General features: G+C 42.7%; 3 protein-coding genes and 1 pseudogene across 3 annotated transcripts; 2 read left to right on the plus strand and 2 right to left on the minus strand.

Moving 5' to 3' along the window:
- Positions 1–4755: 4755 nt before the first annotated feature.
- On the plus strand, positions 4756–8480 carry LOC135606728 (tyrosine-protein phosphatase DSP1-like). Its single transcript, XM_065097879.1, has 5 exons — positions 4756–5202; positions 5316–5409; positions 7648–7705; positions 7811–7854; positions 7944–8480. The coding sequence occupies exons 1-5, from the start codon at positions 5018–5020 to the stop codon at positions 8112–8114; spliced, it is 552 nt and encodes a 183-aa protein (XP_064953951.1). The 5' UTR covers positions 4756–5017; the 3' UTR covers positions 8115–8480.
- Positions 8481–10995: 2515 nt separating this feature from the next.
- Positions 10996–13350, plus strand: LOC135606729 (uncharacterized). Its single transcript, XM_065097880.1, has 2 exons — positions 10996–12942; positions 13023–13350. The coding sequence occupies exon 1, from the start codon at positions 11118–11120 to the stop codon at positions 12909–12911; it is 1794 nt and encodes a 597-aa protein (XP_064953952.1). The 5' UTR covers positions 10996–11117; the 3' UTR covers positions 12912–12942; positions 13023–13350.
- Positions 13351–14823: 1473 nt separating this feature from the next.
- LOC103977397 (uncharacterized) lies at positions 14824–17918 on the minus strand (annotated as a pseudogene).
- Positions 17919–19110: 1192 nt separating this feature from the next.
- Positions 19111–20609, minus strand: LOC103977235 (phenylpropanoylacetyl-CoA synthase). Its single transcript, XM_009392695.3, has 2 exons — positions 20345–20609; positions 19111–20267 (listed from the first exon to the last, which is right to left on the minus strand). The coding sequence occupies exons 1-2, from the start codon at positions 20520–20522 to the stop codon at positions 19273–19275; spliced, it is 1173 nt and encodes a 390-aa protein (XP_009390970.2). The 5' UTR covers positions 20523–20609; the 3' UTR covers positions 19111–19272.
- Between the last annotated feature and the right edge of the window lie 1066 nt (positions 20610–21675).

Raw genomic sequence — 21675 nt, forward strand, 5'->3', positions numbered from 1 at the left:
TATAATCCTAGAGGCAACCAAATCTATTAGAGAATTACTCCAAGTTGGGGTGAAAACTTCTTGTATTCCAAAAGTTCGATGGCATTGAGAAGGTGAATCACAGTAGCTAACTCAACGCAAGGAGTGCAAACACTTCAAATGCTTCAGAAGTGTGAGCAAAGAGCAGGCGAAGGCCAGTAACCAGCTTGATGTATGGAGTACAACCTCGAGGAGGTGGGCGAAGTCAAGTAACCTTTGCCTTCTCAACTCTTAAGAGATGGGCGAAATCGAGTACCCCAATTCTCTTATCTATCCAACAGAGGAGCTCTGCACATGTTCAAATACCCTTCGAAGATAATAGAAGACAATAGTTGTCAAATCCTCACCAACGGTGATCAGTGCTACCAAGAGTAGATTGTCCGCTTCATTTCCCAACGAATTATCAATTGAAAGCGGAAGTGATGCGAACCTACTTGGAAGTGACAACTAAGTGAAAGAAGAGTCCATGGACAAATTTTGTGGAGGAAGGACCCAAAAACTTCAGAAGCTTGCGAGACGATGCTCGTTAAAGCTCCAACAAGCATCCACCCAGTTCTAGCAGCATGAGCATTTGAGAGACTAGCGCATAGTAAGGATGATCTTTTCCTTCATCTGGAGGATCCATAGGAACTAACAGGGATCAACATAACTCAGCCAACCCCACACTAGAGTTAGAGTCATTGGCGAGTTGAAGCAACATGGCAGATCAAAGCTTCGACTACTCAAAAACAACAGCAGAGAGCAGTTGGGAGCCAAGAGACGCATTACAGCTAGAGCAGAAGATTAAAGGCGAGGAGTTGCAGTGTCGACAAAGGCCTCGACGAGGACGTCGAAGGAATAAGTGGGGGAGAATATCACGGACAAACTTCTAAATAGGATGTTTGATGTAATGCTTATGTATGTCCGTGTCTTTTGGTATGTTCATGCTTTGTACAGCATGTAGAGGGACGACCGAAGGCTTAAGAGTCCCATTTTAGTTAGGTTGGTGGCCGCTTTAGGTTTGTAAATAAAAATTATGTCATGTGGACACTTGAGAGAGATTTTCGGTCTTTAGTGGACCACTTTACCCTTTGTCGTGCAACTGTTCAGAGCTTGTAAAGTCTGTTTGTAATTTGCATTGTCTAAGAAGTGTTTCTTGGAATGTTTGCTTGTGGATCCCGAGTGAGACATTCTCTCTAACCCGTTTTCTCTTTTGTGGGTCCTAAGGGACCATGGAAGGCTTCGGGGAGGTTGACCTTTGCGGACGGACACGCAAGAGTGTCGCACGACTTAGGCAAAACCAGCTAAGTCCGTGACAATCTATTGATAATAGTGTTTAAATGTTAGAGTAAATTTTTATGTTGGAATAATGCCTGATAAATAGTAGTAGAATTAGCCATTAATTTCATTTAAGTAGTTGCATAACTCTTATATGAAAAACATAAGAATCGTAAATCATTTACGAAACATAAAATCTTTTCTCTTTTTCAACATGGCTCGAAGGTTAATAGCTCATGAAATACTTATACACCTATATCTCACATGAAAGTTATCATTCTCTTGCCATGGCACGGGTTGAAAAAATCATGTGTGGAATTAATAGATGGAAGAAAATATTATTTTCTAGATTGGAAAGTTTCTTCTCATTAACGTTCCATCAATGTTCGATTAATGTTATACCTCTCCACTTTCTCATAATATTATATATATCTAGATTGATTAGGATTTTTAGAATTTTCTTTTGAAAAAATAAAACAATGAGAGTAAAGGATCTCACCTTTTCAATTAGGCTTTATAAAAGAGTAAAAATATCATAATTGAGGAGGACTTGGGCTTAAAAGACTTGGCATTCTCGAGGACACTATTAGTAATTTCATCCTCCACTTCTTATATTATTGTGTCGACACATTTGGAAATATTCTCAATAACTTTAATCCTTGAAAGTTGGGTCTCAAAATATTCTTAGATGTTCGTTCTCAAATAAACTTTGGATGGAACCATATCTCACTACTATTCTTTTATTGAACCATCGACGTTTATCATTTGTAATGATTAGATAACTAGGTGATGAGGTTAGAAAATAAATTAGATACGATTGAAATCAAGAAAGAGAACCTTGCTCTACAATATTTCATTCTATTTGTTGGTGAACCTTATGTCGTGGTCGAGGGGTTTGTATGGCTTGGTTCAATTGGTGATGTCTATGATTGTCCCGAAGATGAGGTCTTCGTCTGATCGGGTTGAGCTCAGGATCGTTTGAGATGCACCTCTTTAGTGAGCTCATCCGCCTTTGTCGACGTCGGCTTCCTGCACACTGGCCTAGGTCGGGATGGGGAGAGGAATCTCGACTTATGCCCCTCCAAAGATTAAATTAGTAGAATTCTCTTTGTCCAAGATCTTCCCCCTTGCTAGAAATTGGCAATGGGATTTTATCATAGTGCTTGAGGGTCGACCGTACGCGACTTTTGCACAGTGGCCAACTCCCTGAGTGACGAGCTCGTACCTTCAAACGTCCACCGCCTGGATGTGTGGAACGGTGCCGTTCCGAGCTTCCCGGTATGGTCCTTGTCAGGGCAGCATTAGTTCATATGGCCCTAGGCGATATAGGAAGAGAGCGATTGTCATCTCGAATTCCTAGTGGCACATCCGACGTGGCGTCGCGTCTTCCGCCTGAGGTTCTACGCTTGGGCTGGGGTGGTAGGGGGGCATGTCCACGTGACGGAATCCATAATATGCCCTATCACTATCCTAATTAAAAATATATATATTTATATATCCTTCGAACACCTCATCCTCTATAAAACGAGGATAAATGGATACGATTCCCTTACCATATAGGTCTCTTATGAAGTTTAGTTAGTTATGATATTATGTTATATGAGATAGAGGTCTCTTATGAAGTTTTATAATTCTCTAGTAAGTCTAAAAAAAGAGAAAGAGGTTATTAGAAAAAAAAAGCCAATCTTGAGAAAAAAAGGAATATATTAGAAAAATTAAACTACTATAAATGGATTTACTCTAGCTTTTGATTTTTAATCATGATTTCTTACTTATTATCATTTACTTTACTTGTAACTCATACTCACATTCAATATTTAATTTACATTTTTTTTAAATCAAATTTTAAGGTTGGTTAAAATATTATATAGCATTAATTTCTACCTCCTTTCTATTAATGTTATTAAGATCATAATAATTAGTATCTAAGCAAAATTATCTCATTTGGATTAACACATAAGAGAGATTTAATTATATTTTTAAGCAATATAGAGGAGATATTATAACACACGTTCTTTCATGTTTAATGCGACGATTATATTTATCGAAAAACACGAATAAGAAATTTTTTTATTTATTATGGATGTTGATTTATGAAATATTATCGAATTTAATTTTTAAAAATCTTCTAAACTGATGGATGAATAAAATAATATTAAAAAAATATTTTTTTATATATTAAAGCTTTATTTTATACTTTAGATAAAAAAATAAGTTCAATTGAATTTTTTACTTATGATATTGCACATGATATATGATATACACGTAAGGTCACTCATAAAAGTATGAGTAAAAGAATTCAAAATTAATCTTTTGATTCCTAATTATAAATTATTTAAAATAAAAATAAATGAATCTATGACATGCACACCTACAATGTTATCAATGAATTAAAATCATTTGACAAAAGTCACACTAACATTGAACTAGTGATCAAGAGTTTAAGATTCATTTCTAAGAGCTAGGATCCAAAGGTAATAGTGATCCAATAAGCTAAAAATTTGAATAATCTTCCTCCTAAAGAGCTCATCTTTAATGACCTATAAAATTATATGCAAAACTCATGATGAAAAAGAAGATAACCTACTAAATAAAAAGGACATTGTTCTCAAATAAAAAAATAATGATTCAAGCGAAAGCTCCAATGATGTTGATTAAAAAAAGATATAAAAAGTTTATAAATAAAAAAAAAAAAATCAAACAAGAAGAGAATGTAAGACTAAGTAAGATTAAGAATGATGCAATTAGAGAAGCAAGTACAGTTCAAAAATAAATACTCATAATTAAAAAAAAAAAATACAAACATTCAAAACAATATGAGATGAATAAGTGAATTATGTCCTTGCGACTTTAGGTAATACATTCCCCCAAAACTTTATTATTGTATAAAGAACTAATTGAAATATTTCATGACCTATAATTAACGAGAGGACCAGCAATAAATCTCAAGTGTAGCTATCTAGGTTGGATACTCTCTCTCTCTCTCTCTCTCTCTCTATTTACTCGAGAGATATAATTTGAGCATAGAAAGAATGATTTTTAGAACCCTTCGTAACATCAATAGTATTTTGAGATCAGAACAACATCGAATGTTTCTGAAATGATATCAAATTTAAATTAAGTCTGAACCAAGTGGAGTTGCTCTGCTCACTCAAAGACCAATGACGATATCAGTTATAATGATAGGTAGAGATTGTACTCTTAGAAGACGTAGTTGACGTGCTCATCAAAAATTTGACCTTCAATTTGTGGTAAAATTCATTCAGATTGGTTTCACTTTTTATCTTAATGAATTCTATCCGAACTAATGCATTAAGTATGGATTTGATTCCTCGTGAGGAATTGCCGTAATCCATGACGCCATTCCCTTCTCGTAAACGAGGAAGACTTTTGTTTCCTGGTCAACTTCTCCGACACACGTACGTAGTCTTGAATGATATTTTGTATTGAGATGATTCCTTTCTCTAGCAGCTAATCTATTCTAATCTATCAGTCGAGAAAGGAGTTGTGCTACCACATCCTAAACAAACTCTTACCTCTCTCTCTCTCTCTCTCTCTAATTTTGAACAATTTGAACTCGACAATCGTCTCTTTAACAGAGGAAAAGAAAGAGAGTCAGTTTAGTCAGTTATCGTCATCCCTCCCCGCTTTATAAAAGAGAGTCTCACTCGTCTTTGAATTCCTCCCATCGTTCACCACAATTGAGGTGGGCATTTCGACGAACATCCTGTCTACGTTTTGAATGGGAGAGGAGGCGTCGATCGCGGTAGTGGCGTTGGTCTTGCAGCCCCCTGGCGCGGAGGAAGTGCCGCACCTCTTCGTCCCGCCGCCCAACTTTGCCATGGTCGGCTGCGGCCTCTACCGCTCCGGTTTCCCGGACGCCGCCAACTTCTGCTTCTTGACGACGCTCAGGCTCCGCTCCGTCTTGTATGTTCCTCTCTCTCTCTCTCTCTCTCTCTCTCCGTTCGGTTTGAGTTTACCCCGTTTGTGGCGATTATGGTGGGGGATTGAGGGGTTTGATGGACCGGGGTTCTTGTTAGGTGTCTTTGCCCTGAGCCCTACCCGGAGGAGAACATGGAGTTCCTTCGGGAGAACGGGATCAAGCTGTTCCAGTTCGGGATCGACGGTTGTAAGGTACCACAACAAAACTATTGTTCCTTTCCCATCTCAATTTTATCGACTGTTTGATTAGGGTAATCACTGGTTTCTAGGCCAAGCTCTTTGTGCCTATTGGAAGTTTTCATTAGCGTTTCTCTCTGTTTACAAATCCTTTTAAATAAATATATATATATATATATATATATATATATATATATATATATATATATATATATATATATATATAAAAGAAGGTCATGGTCAATAAAGAGTTCATGCTTCAGCCGAGATCTCGGATAGTATCATATGATCCCTTAGTATATCTTTTATGATTCTGTATATTCCCTTTTGATTTTGCCTCCTTACGGCTTAAACTCTGCATTCTCTAGTTTTCTTGATGTCGCTGTTTGATATTGAAATTAATTGATTCTTCACCCAGCGCACTTTCTTGTCAAACTTTGGTCAGATGGATTACCTTGATTCTAGATCTGCTTGTGGGAGACGTAACTATCTACCTAAAGTCACTGTCATTTTTCAACATACAAAGAAGAAAACAGCAACACAAGTATGATATTGGATCGAGACATTTAGATGGATCAGATGGGGAGTCAAATATATACACACAAGGAAAACCTACCAGAAAAGTCTCTGAAATATAGATTCATCCACCTCCGTATATGCCAAACAAACTAGGAAAGAGAGAAAATTGCCTTGCACAATTTACACTGATGAAATGGAAAAGCCTTTAGCTATTTGAAATTTTGAATAATGTTTTTGATTGGTTACATGCCCCCTTTTCTTTTTGCTCCTTGAATTTTTATAGGCTAATCTTCTCTAAGTTTGTGAGGGAAATTATATGCCTTATGATAATTAACATACTTCATTGGGACAAGACAACCATGATAGTTCCTTTCATCTTATGCTATATATATATCCTGTATATTCATTCCATAACATATGAGGTTTTGGGCATGAGGGCCATGTTCTTTTAAGCATTGTAATTCCATCCTCATTCAGAAAAAAATGAAGAAAGTTTTGAAAATTTTTCATAAATATTCATCTTTGAGGTGTGTCGGGGGCAATTTGATTGCCCACAGATGTACTGCCTGCAAGTCCTATGCAGTAAGTAGCTCACTTGCAGGTGTTTTGGTTGTCTATAAGTAAGCCACTCGTGACATGTGCTTATGTAATTAATCTATACATACTGCAAGTGAACTTGCAGTTTGAAATGCCACATATTGATTGTACTTGCAGTTTGGGTTGTAAGCCAAAATTATATTCAAATACCCTCCTCTTCATCATCTCACACTTTTTGTCTCCTCATAAGTTGTTCCCCTTGCTTCTATTGTGAGCATGACTGTTGTCTCCTTTTACAAACACTAGCTACCATTTCCTCTGCCTTAGTTGCAACTGTAAGTAACAACTATACATGCAAAAATCCAAACACTGCACTTTCAACTGCTGGTTTTGCCTACAAGTGGTAATTGCAGACATTTACAGTTACACCTCGCACTTGCAACTGCCAAAGATACAGGCATTAGGCTGCAGTCTGAGGAATGGATGTGCCATGGGTTGAAATACGAATACATTTCTAGTATGCACGAGAGTTAAGAGCTCTAAACTTTGGGCAGCCTTCCAGTTTAAAGAAATATATGATATCAAACATGGAATGCCATGTTGGCTGTGTGGACTTGTTCTGATTGGCACACACCAGTGTAGTATATCAAAGATACGCTTATACCAAGCTTACAATGGCAGTATATATATAAAGCTTCATGATCTCTAAGCTATTCACATTTTATATATATATTTTTTTCTCTTTTTGTTCGCATCTTCTTAGCATTTTTTGGCTGCCCTAAATTCTTTGCTCTTTATCTCTTTTTGTTTTTGTGTTGCTGTCATGCTTATGTCAACATTAGAGTTCTGCTGCATGATATACATTCCAGGGATTTGGGATATAGGAGACTGATATGTTTAATATATAGGTGCTTCTATTCTGCTGCCATCTTTTGTTTTGTTTTGTTTTGTTTTTTTCTTATGTCCATTTGCAGTTAATGAGTCATATGTGCAATTTTGGGTTCTGAGTTGCCATCTCAAAGAACTACTGGAAAAGAACTTGCGTAAATTCCATATTACTTCCAACAAATACAAAAATAGTTCATCAACTTTGTATCAACCAAAGATGGGTGATTATGACTGTTTTGGCTAGTTTGACATTAGCATACCTTGTTACATCAACTCTATTAATCACTGTAATTGCAACTTGCTATGCAGGAACCGTTTGTCGACATTCCAGAAGAGACAATTTGCGAGGCCCTCGAGGTTGTTCTTGGTAGGGAAAATTCAGAAATTAAACTCGCTTTAATTTTTCCCCTCCCCCTTTAGGTGAAACTCACTCAGTTTTACATGATTCTGTGGACTCTAATTTGAATTGCAGATGTCCGAAACCACCCGCTCCTAATTCATTGCAAACGAGGAAAGGTAAAACCCAATTCCTTCTCCACCATTATCATCTGCTCGACGTGTGGAAGTCTGACTCTCTCTCTCTCGTCTTCGATCCACCTATCCAGCACCGAACCGGTTGCATCGTAGGCTGCCTAAGAAAGCTTTGTTGGGCTGATGGCCCATATTCAGCCCAAGTGGGCTTTATCAGCCCACAGCTCACACCCCCTCTTAACCTAACCCTAATTAAGATTAGGGGGGTGTGGTGGCTGCGTTTTAGAGACAGATTAAAGCTATAAAAAGGCAGCAACGAGGCAGATCTTTGTAGCGACGAGATTCCAAAGAGAAGAAGGAGAACAAGGCAGAAGAGGAAGAGAAAGAAAGGGAAGAAGACAAGGACAACGCAGAGAGACTGTTCACAATCATCTAGCAGTGTTCTCATCTCAGGTTAGATCAAATCTACAGTAGGCTCTTGCTGTGATTACTTGGGAGGTTTTAGATATTGTGGGCAGTAACGTGATCCTTGTATCCCAGTTATTTTCTTGTGGTTGTTGCTTGGGTTTTGGGCAAAAGATTGAGATTTGTATATTCATTATTCTCATAGTGGATTATCTCTAGTTTGCCCCGTGGTTTTTACCCTTCACATTGAAGGGGTTTTCCACGTATATCTTGGTGTTCTGTTTGATTGTGTTTCCATTTTATTCCGCTGCGTATTTTGGTCTTCTAGTATTTGTTCCTATACAAAGGTTATTCCTGTTTATATCCCCATCAAGCTTCAGCGTTGGTGCCTCACTTCCATTTTCGACGAGTACCATCGCTTTGCTGCTGCAAAGGCAAGGGTTTCTGATCAAAGATTCATAGAGCGATTCGACGTAACTTGCATGAAAATTTCATCTGCTCCATTTTTTAGTTAGGAAGGCCAGCATTTCCATCTTGGAAAATATGCGAGAATAATAAATAACTCCATGCTCGAGAGTGGTTTAGAGGAACCTTATTCCAGATAGGACCATCCGATGTCGGATGCTTTTCGACCTCTATCGCTTTATGTCTTCAAATTGTCATGGTGGGCAGTTGTTTCTGTAGGCATTTTAGGTCTTCGTGTTCGGATTGCAAGCGGTTGGGTTTCTTTTTTGTGAAATCGCTTGCGGTAGTCTATGATTTCGTCCAGATATCACTGCGACCTGTTGGCATCGCCTTGTAATCGGATGGGATATATATATATATATATATATATATATATATATATATATATATATATATATATATATATATATATATATATATATATATATATATATATATATATATATATATATATATATATATATGATTCGAGTTGTAAGTTTTTGATGTATGGAAGTCACTATAATGTGGGTCTGTCTTTGTCATCTCACTAACGTGATTACCCAAATCAAGACTCGACACATAAGATACAAAGCCACGACAAATGTATTATAATAAATCGAGTCTGTTTGGTGGACACCATTGCAGCATGATTGATTCAAATGTCATGGTGGGAATTGTGTTTCACGATAGCTCAAACATATGTCCTTACTAAATTTGAATTTAGTGGCAAGAAAATATTTTTTATGGTCATTCAAATGTTAAGAATGTTGACTCGTCAATTTAGCATTATGCAATTCTAACACTCATCACCGAAAGCAGAGAATCTTTGGTTTGATCATACGATTCTAACATTATAAAAATTGACATCCTTTCTATCTTTTTCAGTTCGTTTTAATTGTAAATCCAGCATATGTTGACTCGGTGAGTTTGTGTAAGAGCATCATAGATTGATTGGCTCTAATTTTCCACCCTCGACGTACGACTCAAAACTCTGAAACCCTAAAGCCCAAAATTCCAATCCGCAAAATAGATATTGAAAAGACACGACCGCCAAATTTAGAACAGCAGGTAAGAGGATGAAATATGATCCCAACTGTGTTGGGTAGAGAGCACCCCGAGAGCGAAGGGAGCGAGGAGAGGAGGACTGCGGACGACACGTTACGTCGCTTCGCTTCGCCTCGGTCAATGCTTTTGCTTTCGCTGCATTCCCATCAACAAACGTTTTACGAGAAAGTGACCCGAAAAGGAGGACGGCATGCGACGCGGCTCTTTCCCTACCACCGTCGTCCTGCAACTGCGAGTGAGAAGAAAGTTACAGTGGAAGACAACTCGTAGCTTTCCATCATTGACTCGATTAATTAAACCAGTAGACGAAGCTTATGGACGCCTAACCTCTCCCCTACAATGCATTTACTCACGAAGATAAAATCCTAAAAGAAAAAAAGAAAACAAAATATTTAAATCACAAACTTAAAATCCTTGTTCTTTTACCGATTTAGATTCAAACTCGTGACCTATTCCGATAATATCTTAAGTAATTAGGTAGTAGGTGACGATAAAATGTAAAAACTTAAGAGCCTAATAGATAATAAATACAATTCAACAGCAAGTGTATAAAAATATAGATCACATATCATCTAAGATTAAGCTACTAAATGGAATGATATTAATAAAAACAAATTAAGCTGAAATCAAAATGGACATGTGTATTCTTTCTCTTTTACTTTCCACTTTAACAAATGAATGAAAACTAAAAAAAATCATTGATCCCAATTATATATCAACAAAGAATTCCAATTGTAGAATCATTCTTAGTCTAATATAAGTGAGGCGAATGTTAAGAATATAAAAGCATAGATTATTTTTAGAAATTAATTTTAAAGTCCAATTCATATTTAATATATAAAAAAATATTCAAATTAGTCGGATTCCATTCCGCACCATTTATCCTCCTCCTGACTGATCCCAACAAGCAACAAAGTAGGATTCCAATAAATCTTCCGTCCCCGCCGCCACGCCGGCCGTTACTCACATGCGTCGGGGCCTCGATCAGTTGAGCATTTACTCCCCTCTCTCTCTCTCTCTCTCTCTCTGCTTCGTCGACTCCTCCCTGTGTCCACCATCGCGGCCCGCTTCGTGTTCCCTTGCAAGCAATCCCATCCGTCCATTTCCATAGCGTCGGACCTACCACGTACCTTTCCCGTGGGTGTGCGACGCAGCTGTCACGCTCCAACCAGGATTCAGAAAATCTTGCTAGCGTCCTCGATGGACCCCGTGTAGAAAGGCAATCACCGGATGGAACGGATTTCGTGTTCCCTGTCCGGCTCGCCCAGCTACGCCCCTATCTCATCTCCGCCCTTTACTCTTGCAACTAACGCAACCTCCTCCACCTTCCATAAACGAAGGTAGATCGAAGAAAAGGAGGAGAGAGTCGGAGGAAGCCAAAAAGCTCACCTATGACTGATCACGCTTCCTTAATGTCCTCCGCCGCCGCCGCAGCAGCAGCAGAAGATGATGGCGATGAGTCTCCCAGGTCGCCGGCCGAGAGCCTCGACCTCATCCTCCAACGCCTCCTCCCTTTCCTCCTCGCTGCCGCACTCTCCGCACGGTCCCTCGTCGGCCGGTGGCGCTTGCTTCACTCCAAGCTCTCACTCCTCCTCTCCGCCCTCGTCGACGCCTCGGCCTCCCCCCACTGGCCCTCCAACCCGCTCTTCCGCGACCACCTCCTCCCCGCCCTCCGCTCCACCCTCCGCGACCTCCTCTCCCTCTCGGATCGCTGCCTCGATCCTTCTCTCCCCGGAGGCAAACTCCGACTTCAGAGCGACCTCGACATCGCCGCCTCGGCCCTCTCCCTCCACCTCCACGACCTCAATCTCCTCCTCCGTTCCGGTCTCCTCCACCACGACTCCTCCCACTCCGACGCCGATTCGGCGGCTGCCATCGTCCTACCGGTCCCCGGGCCCTCCGCCTCCCGCGCCGAGCTTGCCCTCTTCGTCCGCGACGTCTTTGCCCGCCTCCAGATCGGCACGCTCGACCTCAAGCACAAGGCCCTCGACTCCCTCCTGGACCTCCTCGCCGCCGATCCTGCCAAGGTCTCCCGCCTCGTCGTCGACGAGGGCGACCTGCCCTCCCTGCTCCGCCTCCTCGACCCCTCCGCCCACTCCCTCCTCCGCGACCGCGCCGTCGCCGCCATCTCCCACCTCGCCACCGCCTCCGACGCTTCCCGCCACGCCGTCTTCGAGGAGGGCGCCCTCGGCCCCCTCCTCCGCCTCCTCGACGCCGGACCCGCCGCCCTGAAAGAGCGCACCGCCGCCGCGATCCACGCCATGACCGCCGACCGCGCATGCGCCTGGGCCGTCTCCGCCTACGGCGGCGTGTCGATCCTCGTCGCCGCCTGCCACACCGGATCCGGCTCGCCCGCCGTCCAAGCCCTCGCCGCCGGATCCCTCAAGAACGTGGCTGTCATCGAGGACAGTAGGGCCTCCATGGCGGAGGACGGCGCCGTCCCGGTCCTCGTCGACCTTCTTGTCTCCGGTAATCTCGAAGCCCAAAAGAATGCCGCCCTCTGCCTCGCCTTCCTCGCCGTGATGGGCGGCTCCGAGATCCGCGCCGCCATCCTCCAAGAGGGTGGCCTACGCCGTCTCCTCCAGTTTCTCCGCGACGCATCGGACCCGGAGGCCATAGATCACGCCCTGAGAGCGATCAGCGCCCTCTCCGCCTCTCCCGCCGCCGCCAAGCTCCTCTCGTCGTCCCCATCTTTCTTCGCCCAACTGACGGATCTGATCAAGCGCGGGAGCCTCGCGAGCCAGCAGACAGCGGCGTCGCTGGTCTCCGATCTCGCCCCAGGCGAAGTCATCAAGCGATCCGTAGCGGAGTCGATACCGGCGCTGGTCAAGATGATGGAGTGCTCGAAGCTGGGGAGCGCGCAGCAGGCGGCGGCGGGGGCTCTGACGTCGTTGCTGGCGGTGGCGTCGAATCGGAGGGAGCTGTCGAGGGACGAAAAGAGCGTGACGAGGTTGGTGCAGATGCTGGACCCGAGGAACGATGCAGTCGGGAAGCAGCTCCCGGTGGCGGTTGTGCTCGCAATGACGGCCGGCCGTGGCGGCGCTCGGAAGCGGATCGGGGAGGCCGGGGCGTGCCATCATTTGCAGAAGCTGGTGGAGGCCGACGTCCCCGGGGCCAAGAAGGCGTTGCAGCGGATCTCCGGCGGTCGGCTCAAGCAGTTGTTCTCCATCGGGTGGCCTCATTGACGATTAGGCCCCCCAAATCTAGCCATCAAAGGTAATTAATTACTTGCAGGATTTTTATTATGTGGATTTGGATTGGATTGAATTCAATTCATATTGTTATTTTGGTTTCAGGTTATTAATGGCGGGAATGGAAAGGTGAAGAATAAGAGAGAAGCAAAGGAAAAAAAAGGTATGTGTGTGTATGTGTTTTATTATTGCAAATAGAGTATAATGAGCCATTGGATAGAGGTTAGGTACAGTGACGACAAGAAGCATGCATGCCATGGATGCGGAGTTTTAGGGTGTATCCTTGTGCTATTTGTTCTGCTAGATTTTGTTGCGTTTATTATTAGATTCTCTCTCTCACTCTCTCTCACTCTCTCTCTCTCTATAAATATATAATATGTAAATTTGTTTGCTGACTTACATAAAACAATGTGGATTATGGGTTTGTTTGCTCCGTGTAACTCTTAACACTCATGCTTGGTTGGGGGAATTGATGCATCTTTTCGGATGGGGTTTAATGCTAGATGTAATGTCGTTACCACATCATCATCATAATGATATGAGAATGGTCGATGAACGTGTGGATTCCAATTTGATAGATGATGAGTTGTTCCTCGAAAGCCATACAGTGAAGGAAAGTTAGGAGAAGGAAAGCTATACAGTTTAAACAAACCCGGGAAGCAAGTAAGGCAGCACTGTTTGTAGCCATCGCTGTTAACTTCACCTTTTTCGCTTTCTTTCTTAAAAGTATCTCTTTACCTGTAATTGTTTGTTCTCTTTGAATCTATCTGTTGCTCAATGAGTAGTATTTTTTTTACTGAAAAAAATATATATGTGTCATAATAATTTTTTATATGAAGATATATATATATATATATATATATATATATATATATATATATGATTGCTCTATAGATATGGAGAATTAAATATTTTCATATTTAATTTGTTTTTATTCTCCAATTAATCTAATTTCGAATATCTAAAAATGCTCCCACCAATAGCAGAGACCGACGGTGGGGGATTGATCACTCTCTCTCTCTCTCTGTGGCTCGAGTCTTTTTGGACACCACCTGGGAGCTCAGAGAAAGCAAACTTTTCTTTCCCACCACCGTCTGCTGCCAGTAAAGCAACTGCACCCCGCGAGCTGTAAAGCCGCACCCCCCAACGCTTAACCTCGCCGCTCCCCCTTTCGCTGTTGCCATCTCCTCCCCTCTCCCGCCATCACTGTTGTCATCTCCTCCCCACTCCCGCCATGCCTTCGAAGCAACACGGTCAGTCGTCATCATTTTGCCTGCGCCGGCCACAAACCGCCGCTGCTTTGCTTTATTGGCTGTGTGAACTGCCGCATGGAGCGCACAAAAAGAGAAGAAAACATGACTACACGCTGAGGTCTAATTTGCCCCTGCAACAGCCGCCCTCCTCTTCGATGCACCGACTTACCAACCATTGCTTCTCGTGGCATAAATGGGTTAGGATTAATAATCTATTAAATATTACAAATAGATTGTTAATCATCTGTTCCTCGATTGTGATCGACATCTTTTTTCTTCTTCTTCTTCTTACAAATCTTGACTATGAGAGAAGCAACATAAACTTTGTACAATCTGCATTGGCATTGTTCGTTCGAGCACTCGAGAAGAGAGAGAACAAAACGATTAAGGATTAAATGCTGGTGGTGTTGGAAGTACAAAAGCATCTCAACAAAACCATGCCGTGCGTCTCATAGCAGAAGCCCAAACCTGTGTATCCATCTCACACACCAATTCAAACAACGACATGAGAGAAGCAACATAAACTTTTGTGACTGCCGACGAACGATGCAGATTGTAGTAAACTGGTACACATTCACATGTATAAACCTTCAGTTTACGATACTTTTGGAGCCTCGAGTGGCACACTCAGAAGATAATTTGGAGGATAGAAATTGAGCAGCGACTAAAGAGAGTAGTTCTACTTGAAAACCTAAGATATGCTTTACACCGTTAGAAGAATGCAATCAAGAATCTATACGCAGATAGAGAAGAATGATCTGAATCATGGAGACTGGTGGCTTCAAGAGATCCCAATTAATTGTCTTGCCCAAAAGCCACAGGAACAAAGTAATTTCCAGCATAAATAAATATGGTGTGAAGCCAAGCCCGGTCCACCGTGAAGCCTAATATGGTGATCCCTGCCCTGTTGTTCTCCAGATATGTCACTGCAATAACGTTAAGAAACATTGATGTGTGAAATAGAGGCCGACAGAGGACTAAGAGAAGAATCTCATCCCAAAGATTGAAATTTGAAGGAGTCGGGTTAGTTCCACAACTTAATAAGATTATATTTTGGGTTGAATTAGTGTCAGTCTCATCTATGTTAACTTGACTAAGACTAATCATCGATTTCTGCATGTTGTCATAGCTAAGAATAAAAAAAAATGAAAACGAAAAGACCAGATCTCATCTACGTTAACTTTCACTAATTCATCAATTTCAACACAATTGAAGCAGAGTTAAACCAGAGTTTGCTAGGTAAGCCCAAACAGTCAGGTAACGAAGAAGTGCTTAATACCAAATGATTTCAGAGATTTACCAAATGCTTGTCTCTTTTGGAAGAAAATGGTGTGACCATGAGGATGTACGATCTTCATGCATTCCAGTTCCTCATCCGAGTCGCACTAGCCGTTAAGCACAGGGAATTCAGAATCGGATTTGGAGATATCTATAGCAAAAGACTCGATCGTTGCACAAACGTGCCATTTTGAAGCATGGCTTGTGAGTGCTTGGGCTTTATCTGTGATTTCGCCATGCTGCATGAGCATATGACCAATCCGATCACAAGCAGAATTGAGTAGAGCTGCAAGTACACAACCAAAAATACACTATTCAATGACTCTGATTAACCATGGGCATTGCTTCAGGTTATATCATGCTGCTGTTTCTTCCGAGCATGTATGACAAGTTCTGCATGCGATCAACAAAGCTCAAATCAAAATCACAGCCTGAATAAGATAACCACTTAGTGAACTTGCTTTTCAGCAAAGGAAGAAGGCCATTGTGCATAGCATTTATGGGTTGTGCCAAACAATCATAGTATAATTTTTTCTCTAATGTGTCCATGTATCTCTTTCTTATTTTTCAGCACTGATGCTTTAACTAAAACACAGATCCACTAAAAGAATAAAGAAAGGCCAACTTGTTTTTTCAGAGAAAAACTATAGAGAACACTGCATATATCTTCGTACTACACCTTTAAAATTAGGTTCAACACTTTCCATCTTAATCTGCAAAAAGGAAAGCTTAGAGAATGCTAAAGCCTCATTTCATGCCGAGTGGATAGCTTAACAAAGGCATCCTTTGATCGTAGTAAGTTCTAGCAGTTCATTCCCTAATTGGAAGTAAAGTTAAGCACACTAACGAAGCTATTTTTTTCACAAATTCATTCCCATTGTTTCTGGAGATGCCAATTATCATGCCCATGATAGTTTCAGTTATGATGGAGTCATGGATTCGTGACAACAAATTGAAAGGAGGTCATAATCATTTCGGTTCTGATTGATGATCAAGTTTGATTTGCCACCATGATAGTTTCAGTTGGTTGAATGTCGAAAATGGAACGACTAGTGAAAAACAAAAAGATACTTTGGGAAAAAACTATTCGTGAAAAGTCCAGCTGCCTCATAACAACATCTTATTTTCTTGATAAAAGCCTCCTCATAGTCAAATCAAAACAATAGATGGTCAATTTGAATATGAAATCTTCTACTCAAATTCGCAACTTGTGGGTCTTGTACTCCTAGCAAGTTTAGGAACTAAATTACATGCCACTAGAGGAGGGAGACAGTGATTGTCAAGTAGGTGACCTGGTGGCAATGCATTAGCAACCATCCACTTTGGGAACAAGATGAATTTAAGAGCCAATTTAGAGTGTTAACATAACAACCCAATGTAATCCCATACGTAAGAGGAGAATTAAGTCGATTTACAGACTATGAGTGTTTATTATCATTAACTCGGACTTCAAATATTTTGGTTAATGATTTATGCCCATCAAGTAGCCATTACACTTAATTTACGTATTTTAGGTAGGTCAGATCATAACAAACAAAATTTTACAAAGGATCAACGGTGAAAATAAGATTGGATGTCAGCTAGAGTAGTCGGTAAAGACTTTATCTGTTGATAATAAATTTTGAATCCCGTCTTCACTACTCATTCTTAGTGAAAAAAAAAAATCCAAAACCTTATAATGTATCGATAAAGTCCTTATATAAGAGAATTGGTGATATGATATTTGTTCAAAGAGAATAGTGAAGGACAAATTTAAAACAAAATTTCAATTAATTCCTACTAATCATATGCCTACACTGAGATTGTTTTTCCCTTTATTTACATTTTCAAATAGGTTTTTTGTCCTTTATTTTTCTTAATCTATTTAAGGTAGTCCCTGTAGTTTTCTCTTTTTTAGGTCTTTCATGCTTGAGATGAACTTTCTTTTACCAATTAAAAGAAACATAAAAGAAAAGAAATAGATGGTTATATAGATTGACAAAAATAAATAGCCCCTTTTGAGGGGAGAGAAAAGCAAGAAAAGCTCACCGCGAGCTCTCCGGCGTTGAAGAGGCTGTCATAGGAGCGGTGGCGTGTGGTGACGAGAACCGCCGCAAATTGGCTCGCCGTCACCATCACCATCACCATCCATGAACACCCGGCAGAGGTGGCTGATGGACTCTGAACTGCCTCCTCAGGCGGAGGTGCTCCCTGAGCACCGCCATCACCTCCGACTCCTTCCGGAAAACCGCCGCGAACTCCTGAAGCCGCAGGATCTGGAGGTGGCATATCGACGGGAACGTCACGCAGACCACAATGAAGCGGCGCGGTAGATCCACGACGCCAGCTCCAGCGCGCGGGCGACGCACCCGGTGGCCACGGGGTTCCCCAGAAAAGAGCGTACCAACAGAGGTTGTAGGCGACCTCGGCGGCATGCAAGACAAAAAGAGGAGATGAATGAATTGGAGATACGAAAGAGGAAATCAACGGATTAAGAGACGAGAGAGGGAAAGCATTAACAAACAACACAGAGGGCAGCAGAAGAGACAAAAAAGAGTGTGGCGTTGAGCCGGCCAGATGGATGGCAGTCACGTGACCGGGAGTGAGGTGGCAGAGACGTGTGAGATGGCGTGGAGCACAATTTTTAATTAAAACTAAGTTTATTAAAATTAAATGGACGATTACCTTTAAAAAATTAAATGATGGAGTGAGAATCATTTTCTTAAAAAAAATTAAAATATCTTTGAAGGTAACGATCGATTCAAAGAGGAGAAAGATCGATCGGGCCTAAACCCTAAAATTACCATTGAAGGTAAGGATCGGATTAAGTTTAGTTTCGATTCAATTTGAACACTGAGGAAGTGTTGACAAGTTCTTTCTACATCTCTCCTTCCTAACACTTTTAATGATATCAGAGATATAATGTGTGAAAATCCTAAGTTGGTATCTGATAGGGATCCTTTACACCGTGGCAAAGTGAGTTGGCACGGCTTGGTTCAAGTCCCGGGTGCACATGATCATTCTCATCGATGCTCAGGCGATGAAGAGCGTAGTCCGAAGGGGTTGGGCTCGGACTTTGGCTTCAAAGTTGGTGACTCTCATGGGCTGACCTCATGCTTCTGGGCCTTCGGTTATTGCACACTGATCGAGGAGGTCGGGGTCGGGAAGGGCCTCCCGACTTCAACCTCTTCGAAGATTTTATTAGAAATGAGTGGCCTGAAAAGTCCCCCTCGGCCCTGCGAGGGGTTTTTTATATCCCCCTCGAGGACCGCTCGTACCTATCATATTTATGGTTGTTGATCTGACTTTTGCGGGATGGCACTATGCTCGGGCGATGCCGTCTCGACTTTTGCGGGGCGGCATTGTGCTCCGACGGTGTCGTCCCGACTTTTACGGGGAGGCACTGTGCTCGAGCGGTGCCGTCCTGACTTTTGCGGGGCAGCATTGTGCTTGGGCTGACGTGTCTGCAGTGGTCGAAGGATAGGTTACCAAACTATGCCCTGTTAGTATCCATATATTTTAATAAAATTTAAGAGTAAAAAAGATTAAACAGGTATTTCATATAAATTTTTAATCAAATATATAATAACAAAATTTATAATTAAATAGACATTTTGTATAATTTTGATAGCAAAGGTGAAAGTAATTTATTTTTAATTAGTTTCACATCTTTAGCGATCCAATAACTATAAATCGATCCAATATAATTTATTATATTTATAGAAGCGGCAAAGTCTCTAAAGAAATACATGCATGCATATATACATACATACATGTTACGATGGTTTACTTAGTTGGACATACATTTCCAACCCATACTACGACATGAACCGGACGGAATCGGACTAGATCGGGAAGCTGCGGAGGACGACGGTCTCCACGGAGATGCCCGGGCCGAAGCCGAAGAGCACCCCCCACTGGCAGCCCTGTCCGGTGGTGGCGTGGCCCTCCACCGCCGATCGCTTCCGCATCTCGTCCATGATGAACAGCACCGACGCGCTCTGCATGTTCCCGTGCTCACTAAGCACGTGCCTCGTCGGCGCCAGCTTCCCCGCCGCCAGCCCCGCATTGGCCTCCACCTGGTCGATGATGGCCCGTCCGCCCGTGTGCACGATCCAGAACAGCTCGTTCCAGTCCGTGATGCCCATCGGCGCGAACGCCGCCTGCAGGCACCGCACGATGTTGCTGCCGACGATGGAGGGGACCTTCTTCGCGAGGTGGAAGGTCAGGCCGATCTCCCTCAGGTGCCCCGCCACCATCTCCTCGCTCTCCGGCACCATCACTTGCGACGCCGAGCTGATCTCGTAGATGGGCTTCTCAACCCCCTCGACCGGGTCAGCGCCGACGATGAGCGCCGCCGAGCCGTCGCCGAAAAGGGCCTGGCCGATGAGGTTCTCGAAGTGGTCGTCGTCGGGGCCACGGAAGAACATGACGTTCACCTCGGAGGAGACCACCAACGCGCGGGCGCCCTTGTTGTTCTCGACGAGGTCCTTGGCCAACCGGAGCGCCGAGGCGCCGGCGTGGCAGCCCACGTTGTAGAGCATCACGCGGCGGACGGAGGTGGGGAGGCCGAGCTTCTGGACCAGGCGGTAGTCGACGCCCGGGAGGTCCAACCCGGCGGCGGAGCAGAAGACCAGATGTGTGATGTCCGACGTGGGGCGACCCCACTCCTTGATGGCCTTCTCGGCCGACTCCGCCGCCATCTTTGGCACTGCCTCCAGCACCACCTTCTGCCGCGCGTCGAACGACGGCTGCTCCATGTACCCGCACAGATTGGGGTTCCCCTTGAGGATCTCCTCCGTCAGGGACATGTGCCGCTTCCTGATGGCCGAATTCTCACCTGCAACCCCATTCGACAAATGATCAGTCTCCTTCTTCCGACATGTTAGTAGAGACAAGGAAGAAGAAGCTTCGTACATATCCGCTTAAACTTCTCTTTGAGCTCCGTCTTGTCCTCTGCGTTGGTGATTCGGAAGAAGAAGTCAGGATATTCCATCTGATCCACGAAATGTGCAGGATTGGCGGTGCCGATGGCCAGGACCGTAGCCGGGCCGTCGGCGCCCTGCGCCCTCGGGAAGGCGTTGATGTGTGCCATCTTTGGGGATGGATTGGATACGCTGAATGGTCACTGCGTATCGCCTGAAGAAGGATGTCGATGAAGGGGCGAAGGATGGCGAATCCTCCCCAACAATATATATATACACATACATACACACATCTATCTACGGAACACTGCATATAGTCAGCTAACTGGAATTCCGAGGGAGGAACAAAAGGCCTGCTTATGTGAGAAACGTGGAGATTTGACCAGGTAAAATGGAAGGTAGGTCATGTTGTCTTTCCATGGCCGAAGCAGCCATATCGATCACCTACCCACCCACTGCTGCATGTCGAAGGATAAGATAGTGTCGAAAGGTCGTCATGGCTGATTGGCACGCCGTTGAAAAGTCGTAAGTTCACAGTAATGAAACCGGAAACTCCAAACTGTCAGCAAATTTCAATCACTGTAGCTTCCAATCGATGCAGTAATATTCTGCCAGCAGAACATTAAGATTGTAATGTTTTTGAGACCTCCTCCATAAAGGTATTATAAATCTATTATAATTGGATCGATCCAATATAAATACCATAAGATATTCTGCTGGAATTGGGACGTCATTATGGAAGTATTCTGCTTCACATATCTCAAGATTATTTTTTTGGACGATCGATTGTCTCAAAAAAAAAAAGAGAGAGAAAGAAATCTCTAAAGATTAGTGTTTTTTTTGGTAGAGCGTTCTTCTATTTATTTATCCTCATATAGAATCTTATTTTGTCTCACAGTATGATTTCATAAGTGCTGCTGTGAAAGTAATTATTTAGCAAATCTTATGATTATTATTAGCACTAGGATTTGTTTTCCTCTACCCATCCCATCATGTCGACGGAAGAAGTCATTCCTCGACGTTTGCATCCGACAATAGCAACACTCGGCTGCAAATTTGTATTCTATTAAACTCGTGAGAGTTTGACTATTTTGATCTGACGTGAAAGGAAATTATTTTAGTAATATTATAATTTAGAATTCGAATGCAAGCATTGACCGCATGACTTGTTGGGTGAGGATATGCATATCTCTCTATTCGTCGTTCCTGTGTTTTTTAGGCTTGACGTTCCGAAGTTGGCGACCGGGGAGTTTGGTGAAGCTCGCAGCTCCACCAACCCACCCTTGTGCTGCACAAAATTCCAATACGTCGTGTGTGCCGGTC

The sequence above is a fragment of the Musa acuminata genome, chromosome BXJ2-3 (assembly GCF_036884655.1).
Source record: "Musa acuminata AAA Group cultivar baxijiao chromosome BXJ2-3, Cavendish_Baxijiao_AAA, whole genome shotgun sequence".
Classification (NCBI taxonomy): Eukaryota; Viridiplantae; Streptophyta; class Magnoliopsida; order Zingiberales; family Musaceae; genus Musa; species Musa acuminata.

What these genes read in the sequence shown, in the direction of transcription:
- LOC135606728 (XM_065097879.1), top strand. Translation starts at nt 5,018, where the DNA reads ATGGGAGAGGAGGCGTCGATCGCGGTAGTGGCGTTGGTCTTGCAGCCC. An exon ending in GGCCCTCGAGGTTGTTCTTG is followed by an intron (nt 7,706 to 7,810) that starts GTAGGGAAAATT and finishes TTTGAATTGCAG; the next exon opens with ATGTCCGAAACCACCCGCTC. An exon ending in TTCATTGCAAACGAGGAAAG is followed by an intron (nt 7,855 to 7,943) that starts GTAAAACCCAAT and finishes CCACCTATCCAG; the next exon opens with CACCGAACCGGTTGCATCGT.
- LOC135606729 (XM_065097880.1), top strand. Translation starts at nt 11,118, where the DNA reads ATGACTGATCACGCTTCCTTAATGTCCTCCGCCGCCGCCGCAGCAGCA.
- LOC103977235 (XM_009392695.3), bottom strand. Translation starts at nt 20,522, where the DNA reads ATGGCACACATCAACGCCTTCCCGAGGGCGCAGGGCGCCGACGGCCCG. An exon ending in AGAGAAGTTTAAGCGGATAT is followed by an intron (nt 20,268 to 20,344) that starts GTACGAAGCTTC and finishes ATGGGGTTGCAG; the next exon opens with GTGAGAATTCGGCCATCAGG.